Below are 18,185 nucleotides of genomic sequence, written 5' to 3'. Positions count from 1 at the left end.
ATATTTTTGTATTATTATACATTGTAAAATACGACTATGTTGACCCGTATGCATGTGTGTAGCTATTGTAAGCCTATTGCTAAGTTACTGGTCATATCCTAGCATGCTAGCAGGGTCTTTTTTACACGCAGACAAACATGGATATAATATGTGGCGACTCTGATCTTTGTCTCTCTGGATTGGCAGGATCTGTTGCCGCAGCAAATCCAAACATCCTGATGAGAAGAGGCTGCACTTTGGCAACGGCCATTGTGAGTAGTCTACCACACTGACCTGTTTAGAGCCATCTTCTCTGCACTTAACTACATCCTACGTGTAAATATATACGTAGGTAGTTACATTGTCTTTGCTTGAGGGTTCTGCGAGCACAAACACTTTCAGATGTTAACCGACTGAGCAGATGTTGTCAAGTTTAAAGGGAACTTCCCCAGATACTTGGATTTGTTTGGTAATTTGAGAAAACAATAATCAAATCGAGACCATGTTAAAAAGGAGGTTTCTCGGTCTGTCTGTAAACCCAATCCTCAAAGTATGTTTTTGTAAAAAAGAAACAAATTAGGACTGTTACCTAAACCAGGGGTTCTCAACCTTAGGGTCAGGAACCCATTTTGGATTGCCAGACACTGGGAGGGCGTCGCCAGATGCCTTCAAGAAATGAAGAACATTTTTTGAACAATTTGAGCCCATTTTTGCTAATTTTTACACTTTTTCCGCAACTACACCAAACCTGACATATTTGAACATATTTTCATCACTTTTTCTTGCCATTGTTTTGCTCCTTTTCATGTGTTTTTGCTACATCATTCCCATTTCTGCCACTTCTTCATCAAATTTCAAGGGCTTTTCTCCACATTGTTTCCACTTTCAAGAGTTTTGGCCCCTTTAAACTTTTGCCATCACTTTTCCCACCTAAGGTTGCATATGTTGACCCATTTTTGTCACTTTTAACCTCTTTTCACCTTGTTTCATGATAGTCTTTGCCAATTTAGCCATATTCATGATTTGTCATGCCCATTATTTGGCAGTTTAAACTAATTATTTTAAACCAATATTGACACTTTGAACTTTTTTTTACCACTTTTTCTGTCTGTTTTTGGCAACTCTAATTTGCAACTTTTAACCAATTTCTGTGTTTTTTAAAATCCCATTTCTTCACCCTTTCCACAATTTTTGGTCACTTTCAACTCATTTTATTTCTGATTAGAACAAGGATTTAAATCTTTAAGATGACTACATAGTATGGCGAAGATAATAATTAACTTCCTGGATAACAGTGGATATTATTCAGATAAATACATGTGGTTATCACACATTCATAGAACAATGGACCATCATTTTGCTGAATTGTTAGCCAATATTAACACTTTGAACAATTATCAACAATTTTAGCCCATTTTTACCCTTTTTTGCAACTACACCAAACTTGACATATTTAAATCTATTTCCATCACTTTTTTGCCATATTTTTGCTCCTTTTTAATGCATTTTTGCTACATTACTCCCATTTTTGCCAATTTTCAACAAATTCCAATGCCTTTTCTGCACATTTTTTCAATTTTCAAGACTTTTTCAGCACCTATAAACCCTTTCCACCACTTTTCCCACCTAATGTTGCATATGTGGACTCATTATTGTCACTTTTAACCTCTTTTCACCATATTTCATGGCCACATTCATGATTTATAGTGCCCGTTATTTGCCAATTTAAACGAACTGTTCCTACTTTTTAAATTACATTACCCCAACCTTACTCCCGTCATTTCTGCCACTTTTAAGTTAATATTGACACTTTGAACCCGTTACCACTTTTTCTGTTTATTTCCGCACTCTAATTTGCAACTTTTAACCAATTTTGATGGTTTTTAATCACATTTTCCACCATTTTTGGTCACTTTTAAAGCTCCAAAAAGCTCTCCCCTTTATAGATGGCTCTGTCTCCACAAGATTGTTCTTCCCTGGTCTCTGGCACCAACCAATGACCTAAACTACAGGAAGTGTTGTGGACATAGCTCGTTTTGAGTTAGTGAACGATTCATCTTTTAATTTCATTCAAAAATTGCATTTCCGTGGCCTTCTTAGAACCGGGATCTGTTTCCATTTCTAACTCAAACATGTGTTTGGTATATTTTTAGATATTCCTGCTCTAACTTCATTCCAACTTTCTTATCTAGTGGTTATTTATTTACCTCCGCCTTACCTTAAACCTTGACACAAGCATCGGGCTTAGAGCTCCCACGGGCCCTACACAGCATCTGCCCTGTGCTCTGTGAATAGTTAGTGTGTCAGATGTAGAACATAAATTTTGGCATGCAGGGACCACTAAAACACAGCTGTATTAGAAGGGAGAACATCCTCCTTTGCAGAGTAAAACATTATTTTTCCCATTTTGCTCGGTTGTGTTTTCACGTCTTATCTGAGCTCACGTCTAAGTTTGAGTAACTGGCTTAAAAGTCAATCATTCCGAAGTGATTAATAACCTCATATGCTTGTTTTAAGGAACAAAGTTGCTCATGAAGTGACTCAATCCTTTAAACGTAACTGAATGCGTCTCCGTATCTCGTCCTATTGTAAATAACAATTTAAAGAGACCTTGGAAAATGTGTTTGTGTCACAAATCAAGTACAGATTGCTGACATCCATTTGTATAGCTACAATTTAACCGAGAAAGATTTATACAGATACATGAAAGACACTTTGCTCAGCCGTTTGTTTTATTTCCGAACCCAGCAGCCAGTGTAAGTAACTGTTATTGTAACGCATGATTAACTGAGCCAGCATGCTCCCGCTGAAAGCTTATACTGCGACCTGTGCCCTTAAAGAAGTTCTTAAAAGTTAATTAGTGAGACACCGAGGACTTCATCATCTCCCAATGTTTTATTGCACAAACACCGTTTTATCATGTTCACGTCTTCACACACTTGGGAGTCTCCATGTGCGTTTACAGTAGGTCGTAATGTCAACGTTGAGGTAGAGTTTCTGAAAGATGGGGGTCTTTCTTGTTGCAGTGCGTCTGCCGGGGATCAGAACCTACGTGGACCCGCACACGTATGAAGACCCGAGCCAGGCGGTGCACGAGTTCGCCAAGGAGCTGGACGCTTCCTGCATCGCCATCGATAAAGTGGTGGGAGCAGGTGAGAAGATGAAATTAATTAATGTAATTAATTGTATTGAACAGTTGTGACCATCACCAGCCCTCCCTAAGGAAGGGAAAGAAACACTTGATTTAAGGGAGGATATAAAAAGAAAGGGCAGTGTTACACTGAAATGAGGGGAAGGGAACAAGGAATAGGGAGTCAGGGTAGGACGATGGAAAGGGTGGGGAAGAGTCGACTTGTTTGAGACTAGACTAGACAAATAGAAATGCATAATGTATTTTTATTCAACTTTCACATATTGGATCAATGATGTGACGCAAAAGTTTTTTTTTTTTTGTTTTTTTTAAAGGTTTAAATGCATAAAATAATACCATGTATATAGTACCTGATTATTAGAAAAACAAAACTATTTGTATGTGTAAATTATTCTGGAATTTAAATTCTCAAAATAACATGTTTTCTATTTCCGTCATAATATTCCAGCAAACTTTGTCTGATGATGCCCAGTTTATATATATATATATATATATATATATATATACAGTATATATTGCAATAACAAAACATGTATTGCTGTCTTATAATGATTGCACTTCTTGTAGTGTTGACCTTTGACAGCATGTGCAGAAAAGTGAAAAAATGTCTCCAGATTGAATAAATATTGTCGCTACCTGTCATGTTGCTTGGATATTGTAGATGCCTTAAATACTCTACACATACTTTTATTTTATTCATTTTATTTTGTTTATTTCCCAGAAATTCCTTGAAAAAGAAGGGTCAACCCCGCTAATATTGACTTTTTGCAAACTTTATGTCATTCGACACTTACAAATTGCTTGTAATTAAACATGAATATACCATAACATCTGACACTGAAGCAGCAAACTTTGTAAAAAAAAAAAACAAGAAGTTACAGTCCTAACTCCTCCTCCACCCCTCACCCATAATAGAGGGGAACAGTATAAGATGAGGGCGAGCCACACCCTCTACAAACCCAAATCCAAACAGTTCTTCTGTAAAGTTTGCAGAAGTAATCCAGGCCTCTTCTCATGTTGCTCTCTCTTGCCACTCGTCATGTTCTCCGTGATAACTAGCAGGAGGGGAATTTACTGGATTTCACAAGAAGTGCAGTCAGCATAGATGGAGACTGGAGCTCAGTGCACGCCAGCACAGCGATCAGGAGAGTCCCCACGAGCCGCGTTATGTTATAAAACTGTCAGTACTGCATCAAATACTAACACCTGTCTTCATAAAGGAGTGCTCTCTGCTTTTCAATGCACACATCAAGCATGGAATATATCGTCAATGCTGAGTTACAGCGACCAGTCGTTGTTAAGCAACACACCAAAACAAACAGAAAGTTTTAGTTATATTTACTAAAACTAGTTTTACTTCATTATCTGGAAGAAATCATTGTATTTTATGACCTTTTTTGCAAAGATAATAAAAGAATGAAAAATAATTTTATCATATAAATAGTTGATATTTCAAATATAATTTAAAAAACTATTTACCAGACTAATAATACATTAATAAATCAATTGATTTATGAATTAATATAAAGCTTAGACCTGGGTTTTTCAACCTTAGGGTTGTGACCCCATGTTGGGTCGCCTCTAATTGATTTGCCTGAAATGTATAATAATTGATAGATAAATAAATAATACTTTCAATTTCTCAAATATAAAAATATAGCTCAAATTTAATGCAGTATAAAAAAATATCTGAGCTGGTGCATCGTAATCCTGTAACTCTACAAAAATGATGTCACAGAGTAAAATTATTTTTCTTCTTTTTTTTGACCTCCATCAAACATTGTGTAGCAACTTTAATACATACTGTACACCACAAACTGTGGGGTCATTGTAAGGTAGTAACTCATTTTAGTTCAGGGGCCAAATACGGAGCAGTTTGACCTTAAGTGGGCCACAAATTTTTTTGTGGGAAAAAGAGCAAATAGAAAAATGTAGAGTTTTGTCAACTAGAAAACTCAGCTCTGCAAATATTGTGGATTTTGCATTTAAAGGGAATGACATCTCTACATCATATCTACAACTGCATTAGTTTGTATCATTTTTACTTCCCCGAGCGGCCAAATTTGATGCTACAAAGGGCCGGAGGTCATATCTCTACCATAATATCATACAATCTTCATCTTTCTGTCCTCATCTCTAGCTCAGACCTCTTCTTTTCTAATTACATGTGTTGACAAAATTGTGATGTTCTGGCAAAATTGTTAAAAGACATGAAACGCACTCCCCTCCTCTCACACGGGTCAGATTCAACATCAAAGAAAATACCTTGTTCCACTAATTATACAGAAAGATGAAGTATCTCTAATCAAGTCTAATTAGACAGAACAAGATCTTCTTTCTCACTCATGACCGCTGGATAAGTCCCTCAGCCTCCGTCATCTGTCCACTGCTCCACTTTGGCTTCTATTCTTTCGAGGTCATTTCTTTACTCATGCTCTCATAATGGGAGTCACTGGGAAGTGTTTCCACTGGACAAAGACAAAAATCTGCCCGTCTATTCTCTAACACCACCTTACAATAGTCTTGCCCATTACGAATCTCCCAAGTATGAATCACAAACTTCGACCTACACCATCGAGTGTGAAACAAAAGACTTTCTCGAAAATGAACACATGTTCACGTTCATTTTTAAGTAGAAACCCAGGCGTCCTCTCACCAGCAAGGAATGCTAATTGGGCTCTTCCAGGAAGGACATTGAATACGTCTTTTCTTGACAGAATAAGATGTATAAGACATATCTCACTGCTCTGTGTCAACTTTGGAGATGTTTTTGGGCCGCTCAGGGTTGTTCTGTGATTCTCCAAAACCAACAACTCTATTTTGATGACTTTGTAATTTTAAGACGTGTCACAAGTGTTATTGAAAATGCAAAAAATATAGCTGCACATGTCGCGGTTGTACAAAATGACTTCAATTTCAGCTTTATTAACTTTTATTTAGACAGCTTTTAATCATAATAAGTCATTTCAATGCTGTTTTTATAGGGAGGTTGTGATGACCTGATGACATTGTAGAAAAAAAGATCTTTTATAAGCCAAGGTTGGAAGAATTGAGTAATAAAGCCAGGATCAATAGACTTGATGAAAAAATTGCAAACCATACTGGAGTGATTTCATTGGGCAATAAACCAATAATTGTAATAATCCAGTTTTGTTTCAGTAAAAAAAGAACACAACAAAGTCACTGAGGAGAAAGAGGAAAAAAAAGTTCAGCTCTAGTAACGTGTATTTATTTATTTATTTATTTGTTTTAATTTAATTAAATATGCCAGATTGTGGCAAAAAATTTAAATTTGCATTAACAGTAGCTTGGCACTGAGTTAGGCAATGCGGTTTATTCTTGAATAGTTTTGGCTTTGGTGAAGACGACGGTATCATCAACGTACATTTAGCAAGTCAAAAATCAATCATTAAAACCACAAAACAACTAGAAATGTGTTCTCAAACATATCTGGATGGATGGATGGATGGATGGATGGATGGATGGATGGATGGATAGATACAAGTCTGTGTTTGATGATGCATGGATGGTTAGGTGGGGTTGGTGCGAAGGATGGAGTGATGATGGATTGATAAATAGGTTGAATGAATGAATGGGTTAGGGTTGGATGGTTGGATGGATGGATGGATGAATGGATGGTTAGGGTTGGATGGATGGAGGGATGGGTAGGTGTGCTTGGATGAATGGGTGGCTCAACAGTTGGATGGATGAATAAATGGATGGATGGATAAATAGGTTGGATGAGTTGATTGGCTGGATGGATAACTAAATAGGTTGGAGGAATGGATGGTTAGGTGCCATTAGATGGATGAATAAGTGCAGTTGAAGTATAGATGGATGAATGGATGGATGGATAAATAAATAGGTTGGATGAATGGATGGTTAGGTGTGGTTGGATGGATAAATAGGTGCAGTTGGAAGGATGGATGGATGAAGGACGGATGGGTATATGCACTTGGATGAATGGGTAGGAACGGATGGATGGATTGATAGATAGATGGATGGATTTATGGGTAGGTACGGATGGATGGATGGATGGATAATGACAAGCTGCAGTTTGATAGATAGACAAATAGGTTGGATAAAAGGGTAGATGCAGTTGGATAAATTGATGGATGGGTAGGTAGGAGAGAATTAATTAATAGATGGATGGATGGGTAGTTGCGGTTGGATGAATGGATGGATGTACACACGCCTCCTCCTCACTATGTTGAACATCTCTAATACAGATTGTGGTGATGTTGGAGCTTTGAAAAAACATAACCATTGCAGTCATTACTTAGTAATACTAATACTACTAATGCTACTAATACTAATGCTAATGTATAGATCACTATCAGGTCTTTAAAACATCATCAGAAGCTCGTGTAGAACCATAAGCAGCTCTGTTCTTTTAGCTCAAATTAAATTAAACACCCCGTCCTGTGTTCTTTCCAAATCTGACAATTTCATCAAACTTATAATGATTCTCTCACGGGGGAGTAATTATCAAGATGCTTTTTAATCAGTAACTTTCTGACAGCCATCTGTGGGAGCCATTTATAATCACACCTAAAAACAACACGTGAAATAAACCCTCTTCATCAGAAAACTGCACAGCACTTCTGTCTTATTGTTACCAGATTTCAGAGTGTGCAGTCCTTATCACGGCAGAAAAACTTATTCTGGGACAGCTGGGTTGGATAATGTAAGCTTGATCAAATTAGATCTAGGCTACTTTCCCAAATTGCATGACTTATCCTCTCGGATGGGATCCAAATGTTGCCTTTGATTGTAATTTGTGAAACTTTACTTTGAAAAGATTAATGAGCTTGGCACGTCGTGATTACTTGTTGTAAGAAACAGAGAAAACTCATTTGTTTTTGCTACGATTTCTTTATCTTTAGGAGAGTTTGGAGAGGTTTGCAGTGGTCGTCTGAGGCTGCCGAGCAAAAAGGAAATCTGTGTGGCCATCAAGACCCTGAAAGGAGGTTACACGGACAAACAGAGGCGGGACTTCCTGGCTGAGGCATCCATCATGGGACAGTTTGACCATCCCAACATCATCAGGCTGGAGGGGGTGGTAACACGCAGTAAGTAATGTTGTGCAATATAATCATATATGAAAACATCTACCGTACAATTTAACCATCTATTGTTTATATTGCAAATTTAATGTGTGTGGTCTTGGTCCCCAGAGGTGGAGCAGCGATTTTAAAAGTGTGGGTGCTCTAAGGGTAGGGTTACCCTCGACTCCCAATTTAGTTTATTAAATGAATTTACTAAAACCATGATAAAGCCGTTATTAAGTCAGTGATACTCAACATGTGGATCTTTATGTCTTAATTGTAATTATTTCTCCAGATAACCTTAAAAGGGGGACACTTTTTAACCCCTTTTACTGTTTTCTTTGGCCATTTTGCAACTTCCTTTGTCCCATTTTTCCTCCCCTTTTCAAAAAAAGTTTACACTTTTTTGTTTTTTTAAATTTTAGCTATTTTTGCTCAGCTTATGTTTTGCATTTGTAAATTTGTTTTCAATATTTGTGAATTTGTTTTTATAATTTCGAAATTTGTTTTCATTATTTGTAAATTTGTTTTTTTTTTTGTATTTCGAAAATTATTTTCAATGTTTGTAAAATAAATTCAGTCTATAAATTTGTTTTAAGAATTTGTAAATTTATTTTCAGCATTTCTAAATACTTTTCAGTATTTCTAAATGTGTTTTCAGAATTTGTAAATGTATTTATACATTTGTTTTCAGCATTTGTACATTTGTTTTCAGTATTTGCAAAATGTTTTCAGTATTTGTAAAAATGTTTTCAGTATTGCTAAATTCTTTTTCAGTATTTCTAAATTTATTTGTGATATTTATAAAAGTGTTGTGGTATCTTAATAATTTATTTGTGGTATTTGTAAAAGTATTTTGCATTTCTCAGCCACCGTATCCATCCTCTGTTTGCGTTAATAACATCTCCCTTAAACAATCCAACTTTGATGTATTTTATTGTTACAAAAACTCATTCTAACAAAGTGCTACAGATCATTAGCATTCAAACAACTCTATCACATGCTTCTAAAGTCATTTACTGATTGCGGCTTTTACAATTTTTCCCCTGACAAATGGCTCCAGAGTGGCTGACACTTCTGTACAAGAGCTGGAGACTTTTATTGAGTTACGCTGGTGTAAATCTCCGCAGATCAATGCGCTCTGATCAAAGCCTGTGTCCAAAGCAGGCATAAATCCATAAATCCATATCTCTGACTGGCTCCCCCTCTGGGCCTCTTTATAAGACTATCATTAGCACACAGAAGGGCTCTTTAAAAAGGAAGTGAGTGCAGAAAAAGGGAAATAATGAGTCTGAACTTTGTCGCAGAGAAACAAGTCGGGCCTCCGTCTCTCCCCGCGGCACTGGGCTTGTTAGGTAGCTCCAGCTCGGTAGTTATTCTTACTCTTATTAAGAGTTGGATAAAATACCTGGAGAACTTTCTTTTATTTTACTGTCTTTGATTTTTTTTTTGGTGCCAAAGCTTTGTATGATTTTTGTTCTTTCATCCCTTCATCTGGCGTTACCTCGTATAATCCCAATGGCCTAATTACTTCTTTTAGAACGTGTCCACTTTTAAATTCAATCATTAGCAGGAATTCTGCAAATCAAAATCAATGCAGCCGTAGGAGAAAATAAGGTGTAAATTATGATCTGGATCTGTTCTCTCTATGTAGAGATACAGTAGATTATTTACGTATGTGTTTATTCCACAAACTCTGGTTTCTACACAAAAACATGTACAGTTTGTAAATAGGACGGAAGGAAGAAAGGAAGGAAGGAAGGTAGGGAAACAGGATGGAAGGAAGGAAAGATGGAAGAAACTAAGGAAAGACTGATGAAAAGAAGGAAAGATGAAAGGGACACAGGAAGTAAGGAATAGAGAAAGGAAGGAAAGAAGGAAGGGTGAAAAGGACACAATGTAAGGGAGGAAGAAAGCAAAGGAAGGATGTTAGGGAGACAGGAAGGAAGGGAGGCCAGAAGGAGGGAAAAAGGGAAGGAAGGAAGGAAAGGTGAAAGGTAGAAAAGAAGTAAGGAAGAAAGGGATACAGGAAGGGGGAACGTGAGGAAGGAAGGCTGAAAAAAGACAGGAAGGAAAGAAGAAAGGAAGGAAGGTGGGCGAAAGGAAGGAATGGTGAAAAGGACACAGGAAGTAAGGAAGGAAAGGAAGAAGAAAAGGCCATAAGAAGGAGATACGGAAGGAATAGTCAACGGGACACAGGAAATAAGGAAGGGATACATGAAGGAAGGAAGGAAGATATGGACACAGGGAGTAAGGAAGGAAGGGAGGAAGAAAGGGAGACAGGAAGAAGGGAAGGAAGGGATACAGGAAGGAAGGAAGATAGGGAGAGGCAGGAAGTAAGGAAGAAAGGGAGACAAGAAGGAGGGAAAAAGCGAAGGAAGGAAGGGTAAAAGGAAGGAAAGAGGCATGGGACACAGGAAGTAAGGAAGGAATTGGGAGAACGAAAGGGAAACAGGAAAAAAATGATCTATTTATTTATTTTCAGATAGGTGCATATAATGTTTAGACTCCTTTTATTCCAACTTTCAACCACATATTGTGAATTAATTCAACCAATCAATTGGCCTGATCAGGAGTGAGAGTGGGACGTGACACTGTAAAGTGATTCCCAGCCTGTTTGTCCAATCCATCCTGAACCAGTATTCCCATTAAGGTCCAGCTGGGAGGAATCGCTCTAATAACACAGTGGTGTGGTTTCATTTGGAGGAATAACCTGAACACGTGCATCCATCGCGCTAACATTACTGCAGCGTATACTTTAGGAAGTCCAAGTAATTTTGTTCCACACACACGCGCACACACGCACACACACGCACACACACAGCTGTGGGGTGATTTATGAAGCGACTCCTGTTAATTCTTAATAATCCAGAGACTTTCACACCCCATTTACCTGCTGCTGCTCTGGGCTGCTCCAGAAGCTGCACACAGACATCCCACAGTCACGCAACAGACAACAATACACACACACGCACACACAGGGACTTCAAAGGGAAACTCCTTGCACTATTAGACTTGTAGATAAATGGATTTGTATCTGACAGCAGCAATGGAAAGTCATTGTTTATTCCATTAACATTCATATCAAAGCACAATGTGATTATATTTCCTTTTCTTCTTTTACTACTTGTTTAGATGGTAAAGTTTCTAAATAACATAGAAATGGTTATTTACTTAGGAAACTCATTTTTAATTCATTATTATTTAGGAGAAAATCAATATAAAACGCAGGTCAAAAAGTTTGATCAGTTGTTAATTACTCAATATTTGTATTTCTTATTTATTCTGTGTTTTAAATATCATACATTATATTATTTTGTTTCCCTCAGGTTTGATTTTAATGAAATATGCAGAGGTGTAAAGAGTACTGATAGAACTTATTAAAATAGAAATACTGTTGCTTGATTGAAATTATACTCAAGTACAAGTACAAATAAGTCATACATAAAAAAAAAAAACTCAAGTACAAGTAAAAAGTAGCTCAATTAAATAGTACTCAAAGTAAAATTTACTAGTTGCTTTCTCCCCCCACGTCTATTTTTGATAATAATTTTTGCCACGATTCCCTTGTATACAGTAAACATCTCATTTATAAACTTAAAAAGGAAGAGACCAAATCATAATTTATTTCCGACAAAGGCATCTGTATAAAATAAAAGGTTTGTCAAAATGTACAATTGTTTTTGTTTTTTTTTTTTAAATAAAATAACACCAATGAATTCAATTCAAAATAAATAAAGAATCCTCTAAAATTAACTCTAAAACTGAGAAAATAACCTCCATTTAATGCTGTTTTGGTGCCGTGCTTTGTTACATTTAATCCGATTGGTCGACTATGATGTGATGCTTTTGATTGTTGTCTGGTCATTTCATTCTTTGTAGTTTCACAATGTCTGTTGATCATTTTAAAACAAAACAGAATATGAATTTACTCAGTCACGGTTGGGTGTAGAACTGTAAAATCATACTTAAATACAAGTAAAATTACTGATATAGAAATATACCCAAACCCATAAAAGCAACTCAAATACAGTAATATGAGTACTTGTAATGTGTCATTTTCACCTTTGGAAATATGGAATAAAGTGGAAAAACAGAGCAGCAAACACGTGCACTGTCCATTTAGCTATGGTTGATTTAAAGTTGTTGTTTTGTGTGTTTTTTCTCTTTTGTTTTATTTTCCTTGTAATAATCCTGATGTTGGACACAGCTGATCAGTTACAGATGAGAGTAGTCAGCGTCGATTTACGGCCACATCTTACACACAAATAAAGATGTCACGGTTTGGCAGCTGAACTGCTGGGACCTGAAAACTATGACTCAGACTATTTGATTCTGTGTGTGTGTGTGTGGGTGTGGGTCACAGGGAAAAACACAAATTCAAACTCGACCTCTACGTCTGTTTTAAGCATTTATCTGTTTTAGTTCTTCCTGTTGTCTGTATGAAACAGCTCACTCTGAATAAATCTTAGTGGAAAAATACAGCACAGCCTGCGGGGGTTTGTTCACCGACTTATATCGAGAGAGAAAGAAAAAAAATATGAAGATGTGATGCACTGAATTGTTTCCATGTTGCAGGTAAACCTGTCATGATCGTCACAGAATACATGGAGAACGGATCCCTGGACAGCTTTTTAAGGGTACGTTTTTTTTTTTGTTTTTTTTTTAAACTAATAAAGAATTAATAATTAAATTAATGAATGTGATGAAATGTGATTTAATCAATGTTTTTGGTGAACACATACAGTAGTTATGTGTCTGTTAAACCAGGGGTTCTCAACCTTGGGGTCAGGACCCCATTTGGAGTTGCAAGACACTGGGAGAGGGTCACCAGACGCCTTTAAGAAACTAGGAATATTTTTTGAACAATTTGAGCCCATTTTTGATTATTTTTACACTTTTTCTGCAACTACACCAAACTTGCCATATTTTAACATATGTATCACTTTTTCTTGACACATTTTTGCTCTTTTCTCCATCAAATATCAATGCCCTTTCTGCACATGTATGTATATGTATAAACCCTTTCCACCACTTTTCCCACCGCGCATATGTTGACCCATTGCTGTCCCTTTTAACCTCTTTTCACCATAATTTATGCTCATTTTTGCCAGTTTAACCACATTCATAATCCGTCATGCCCAATATTTGCCAGTTTAAATTCATTGTTCCTACTTTTCATCCAATATTGACACTTTGAACCCTTTTTGACACTTTTTTCTCTCTGTTTTGGCCACTCTAATTTGCAACTTTTAATCAATTTCTGTTGTTTTTAAAATCCCATTTCACTTTTTACTCATTGTATTCCTGATTAAAACAATGATTTACATCTTTAAGATGACTATATAATAAGGGGCAAATAATAATACTATAACTTCCTGGATAACAGTGGATATTATTCAGATAAATAATTAAATGTGGTTATCACAGATTCATAGAACAATGGACCATCATTTTTCTTTACATTGTGAATGTCAAACAATGAGGAAAATAACAATATAAATAATAATTTAAAAACAAAAAGATAGTTAAAACATTCATAAAAAGATACATTGAATACAATAGTAAAGAATAACTGTTGGTTTATTTGCAAACATAAATCAAAATGTATGTTACTTCCAAAGCCTTTATTTTCCCTCCCACTGTCTCGCTGGGAAAAATACAGAATTGTTTTGGGAAGTTGTAATTTGTTTCCACCTAAACTATAGTTCGACAAACTGAGCTTTCTTTGGACCACATCCCCAACTTTCAAACCAGCGGAGAGGTTCTGTCAATGGCTTTAGTTTACATAGTAATAGACCTGACTCAGAGAAATTACCCAAAACACAAAAGCCAAGCAACAACACTGTGCACTGTTGTCTGTTTCAGTCTGCGTCTGCACTGTATCTCCGCAGATTCACGGCAGATCTCTGTTGTGTCCTAACATGACGTATCCACGGGCCTGCACTATCTCAGTGAACCTGTGTCAGATGCGCACACACACACACACACACACACATAACCAAATTCATGTCTTTTTGTAGGTCAATGTCTGGGGTCGAAATTGGAAAACCTTTGAAGTGACTAAACCAGGTGGTCTGGCAACTAATTTCTTCTGACAAGAGGGGTGGTGTGTGTGTGTGTATGTGTGTGTGTGTGTGTGGGAGGGTTATATTTCACTTTTCAAAGAGAAAACACACTCATCCTGCACTGATCCAAAGAATGACCAGGTCCGTCGGGCAAAGAACAGGCCAGTGCACGAAAGGAATAATAGACAAAAAAAACAAGCATTACGGAATAAATTTTACCATATTTTATCAGCTTTCAAGTAGCAACAAAACCTACAATTCTTCTATGCATAATAAAGGCTTTGATTCAGATAGCTTTTTTTTTTTTTTTCTTCAAAGAGACTCAAAGCACGTATAGAAACAATTATTCATTTAGACCAGTAATACATAGTGGTAAGCTACATTGTAGCCACAGCTGCCCTGGGGCATACTGACAAGGCTGCCATTTTGCGCCTATGGCCCTTCCGCACAATACATTCATACTAGGCAATGTGGGTAAAGTGCCTTGCCCAAGGACACAACAACAATGACTTGGCTAGAGCGGGATTCAAACCCCTCAACCCTTCAGTTATTGGTTATTCTCCATGGTTATGGATGTTTAAATGCTTGTATTGTAATTGAACCCTTGACTACATAGTGTGTCTTCTGTTTTTAATAATTCGTTTTTTGTTTTTTTTTTGTTTTTTTCACAATTACCATCAAATTAAAATGTTGACCAAATGTGTTTTAACCCAGTCAATCATTTAAGAGGTAAGACACTAATTTCGAACTTTAAGAAGGAAGAATAAATTTTTCACTTCAATTTGATTTATTTCAATCCTGGACAAGCCCCCAAATTGTTAGATTGTATATTGTAGATATACACAGGGTTTATTGTGAAGTTGAAGTCCTTGAGATCCGTAGGTTCACTAAAGTTCTGGATTTAACCATTTCAGTACTTACACACCAATAGATATTCAATTCTGACAAAGAAAAATCTATAACATTGCGATGGACTGGTGCCCCGCCCAGGGTGGCACCCATTGAGATCCTGGGATAGGAACTAAGCAGACCTTTTCAACCATAAACAGGAATTAGCGGGTCACAGATAATGAGTGAAGACAAATCAATAAAAATGTAATTAATCAACTATAACAAACTTAGCTGAAGATAACGGTACAAAACTTTTGCTACAATTTTAAACCTCAGATGAAACTCACTAAGTGGCTATTTCATTGTAAGGAACAGATAAACGTGGATAATTGGAGGGAAAAAAAACACTTTTAATCTAGATAACAAATTTAAAGTTGAATCATTCATTAATTTAACTTTTCTTTACTTTAATCAACCCAATCCAACATTAAATCATTTTTAAGTTAAAGGACAATCACACCTTTATCAACGCCTAATTCTTGTTGAATTAAACTGAAAAAAGAGAACCTGATAGAAGTCTTTGCACGCTCTACACACCAAAGACCATGAAGGTGATGTTTTTAAAGGTTAATGAAAATGTTTTGGGTTTTTATTATGAAATGGCTTCATTTCATACGAATAACCCAAAAGGTCAAAGCCCTTATCGTGCAGTATAAGTAACAAATTAGAAGCGTAACACAAAACATCATGGGCCTTCCTTTTGTAATTCAGATTTTTAAAAATGTCTTTTTCCTTTTTAGAAAAACGATGCCCAGTTTACAGGGATCCAGCTGGTTGGCATGCTGCGTGGCATCGCTTCAGGCATGAAGTATCTGTCGGACATGGGCTACGTTCACAGAGACCTGGCAGCGCGAAACATCTTGGTCAACAGTAACCTGGTGTGTAAAGTGTCCGACTTCGGTTTGTCCAGAGTCCTGGAGGACGACCCGGAGGCTGCTTACACTACGAGGGTGAGTTAACGGGCAGAAAGACCTTATTTGGTGGATTCCTACAGAGACCACTGAAATGTACCGTATGCATGTGTTTTCTAACACTGGATGAACTCAGCCATGCAGCCGACCCCTTTAATCATAATCATGTAATTTTCTGGCCGAGAATTGCTTGTAAAATAAACACTGGACAGGCAGTTTGCTTTCTTCTCAGGAGAACACTGTAGAATTAAAGGATGCTATAATAAACTCTGCCTTGTTATGGTAACTGACTGCTCCACACATGCCTACAGATTTCCATCCAGATCGCACAGAAACCTTTTCTTTTTTTTTGGTATTTTCCATTTTTCCAATCAAACTTTCCGATACCTTTTGGTAGAATTCATTATCACGTACATCTAAGTACATTTTTTTGGTGTTTTCACAGATGACGCTAAAGCAGGGGTGTCAAACTCATTTTTAGCTCAGTCAGGATTACTTTAGTCAAATAGTTTATTAGCATGCAGTTTAGATTTGGTGGTAAGGATCTGTTCTGAGACCTCTCTGCCCTTCCACGCAGCTGCGTGGAAAGCCCAAAACGAAGGGATTACCCCCTCACTCTTCCACGAGCTACATGTAAAGGCATAAGCAGAGAGAGCGGTCAGCAGGACCCCCTGAAACAGAAGCACAGACATTAGATGACAAGAGGAGACACTGTTTAGTTAGAAGAAGCGTGCGGAAGTAGGCGTGTTGCAGTGGTTTAAATACAGCGCCGTGACTAATTCTAACAATCGGTATCATGGAACATGATCAGCTGGATGATTAACTGAAGTAGGGGGTGGATGCTGTCAGTTACTGTCAGCTGATGGGGTTGGGCTAGCTTGACTTCTGTGCCTGCCTGAACTATCGCAATGTTCAATTTCAGGGGCCAAATACAGTTTGATCTCCAGAGGGCCACAGATTTTATACAAAGAAATTAGTAATATCAATATTATGTGCCCTAGTTTGCATTTGTACGTATACATAAAATATGTAACAAACTGACGATATCCAAGCAATAAGTGATAGATATGAGTCCCAACAGGATCTTCACTTTAAATTTCCTGGATTTTTGACGAATTTCCTTTTAATTAATAATGTATTTATGAAGTAATTTGAGAAAAATGAAAAGATTTTGTAAGAATTTTCAACAGTTTAACATGGAAAATGACTGCCATCATACGATATAAGCACCTGGAAATCTGTGAGCCCCTGCAAATATTGTTTGTCATTTTTATTTTCTCTTGCTGGCCAAATTGGACGCTTCAAAGGGCCATATTTGAGTTTGACACATGTGCGCTAGAGTTTATTTTTGTTTCTGTGCATGTGTTTTTCGCTATGTGGTATGAGGTAGTAAAAGATTGCGTTGCACTGCACCAGGCTAGAGCCCAGGAGCTCAGCCAGTGCCTCTGTTTGCTTTGGCCACCATCACTCTTCTTTCCACGGCTTCATTTTTCACTATTTGGACAGCTATCCAGCTATAGAGGGAGAAACGTAGCTACACGTTACAGCAAGAGGTTAGACAGGAACGTCTGCATTAAGATTTGATTAATATGTCTCGTCCACTCTTTAAGATTCATGTTGATACAATTTAATGAGAGTTGAAAACCAATGTTTTCTTCCACTAAAATGTACTTTTATCATTTAGTATCAGGTCGAGTTTATTTGCCAGTCTGAGAAAGCTAATTAATCAAAGTCAGATGAGATCTTTATCCTCAAACTGAAATGTATATGTAGTACCAATGGCATTCTTGACTCAACCTACAAAGTCATTGGCAACATTTGTTGTAATAAAGTAACACTGCTGGGAAATTTCTGATTTCACATCTGACAAATAAATGAAAGATAATGTAGAAATGTTGATATTTCATTTAGGGAGGGAAGATCCCGATCCGGTGGACAGCCCCAGAGGCCATTGCCTACAGGAAGTTCACATCAGCCAGTGATGCATGGAGCTATGGGATCGTACTCTGGGAAGTGATGTCATACGGGGAGCGGCCTTACTGGGAGATGTCCAATCAGGATGTAAGTATCTCCTACTTGTTTCATTCTTTCTTAGGTATTGTGGTTGTAATACACATTCTAAAAGTTCTAGAAAGCC

General features: G+C 37.1%; 1 protein-coding gene across 6 annotated transcripts in view; it reads left to right on the top strand.

Annotated features, from left to right (window-relative positions):
• epha3 (eph receptor A3) overlaps positions 1-18,185 on the top strand; it is a 134,122-nt gene that overhangs the window by 98,532 nt on the left and 17,405 nt on the right. For all 6 annotated transcript variants that reach the window (XM_028435308.1, XM_028435307.1, XM_028435306.1 and 3 more), the window contains 6 exons: positions 187-251; positions 3,006-3,131; positions 8,017-8,202; positions 12,757-12,818; positions 15,878-16,087; positions 17,960-18,109. In XM_028435308.1, the coding sequence (XP_028291109.1) occupies positions 187-251; positions 3,006-3,131; positions 8,017-8,202; positions 12,757-12,818; positions 15,878-16,087; positions 17,960-18,109 (799 nt within the window). The remainder of the gene's footprint in view (positions 1-186; positions 252-3,005; positions 3,132-8,016; positions 8,203-12,756; positions 12,819-15,877; positions 16,088-17,959; positions 18,110-18,185) is intronic.

Source organism: Gouania willdenowi, chromosome 21, assembly GCF_900634775.1.
Source record: "Gouania willdenowi chromosome 21, fGouWil2.1, whole genome shotgun sequence".
NCBI classification, from domain to species: domain Eukaryota; kingdom Metazoa; phylum Chordata; class Actinopteri; order Blenniiformes; family Gobiesocidae; genus Gouania; species Gouania willdenowi.
The sequence above is the reverse complement of the archived record's forward strand: the minus strand, read 5'-3'. Positions and strand labels throughout refer to the sequence as shown.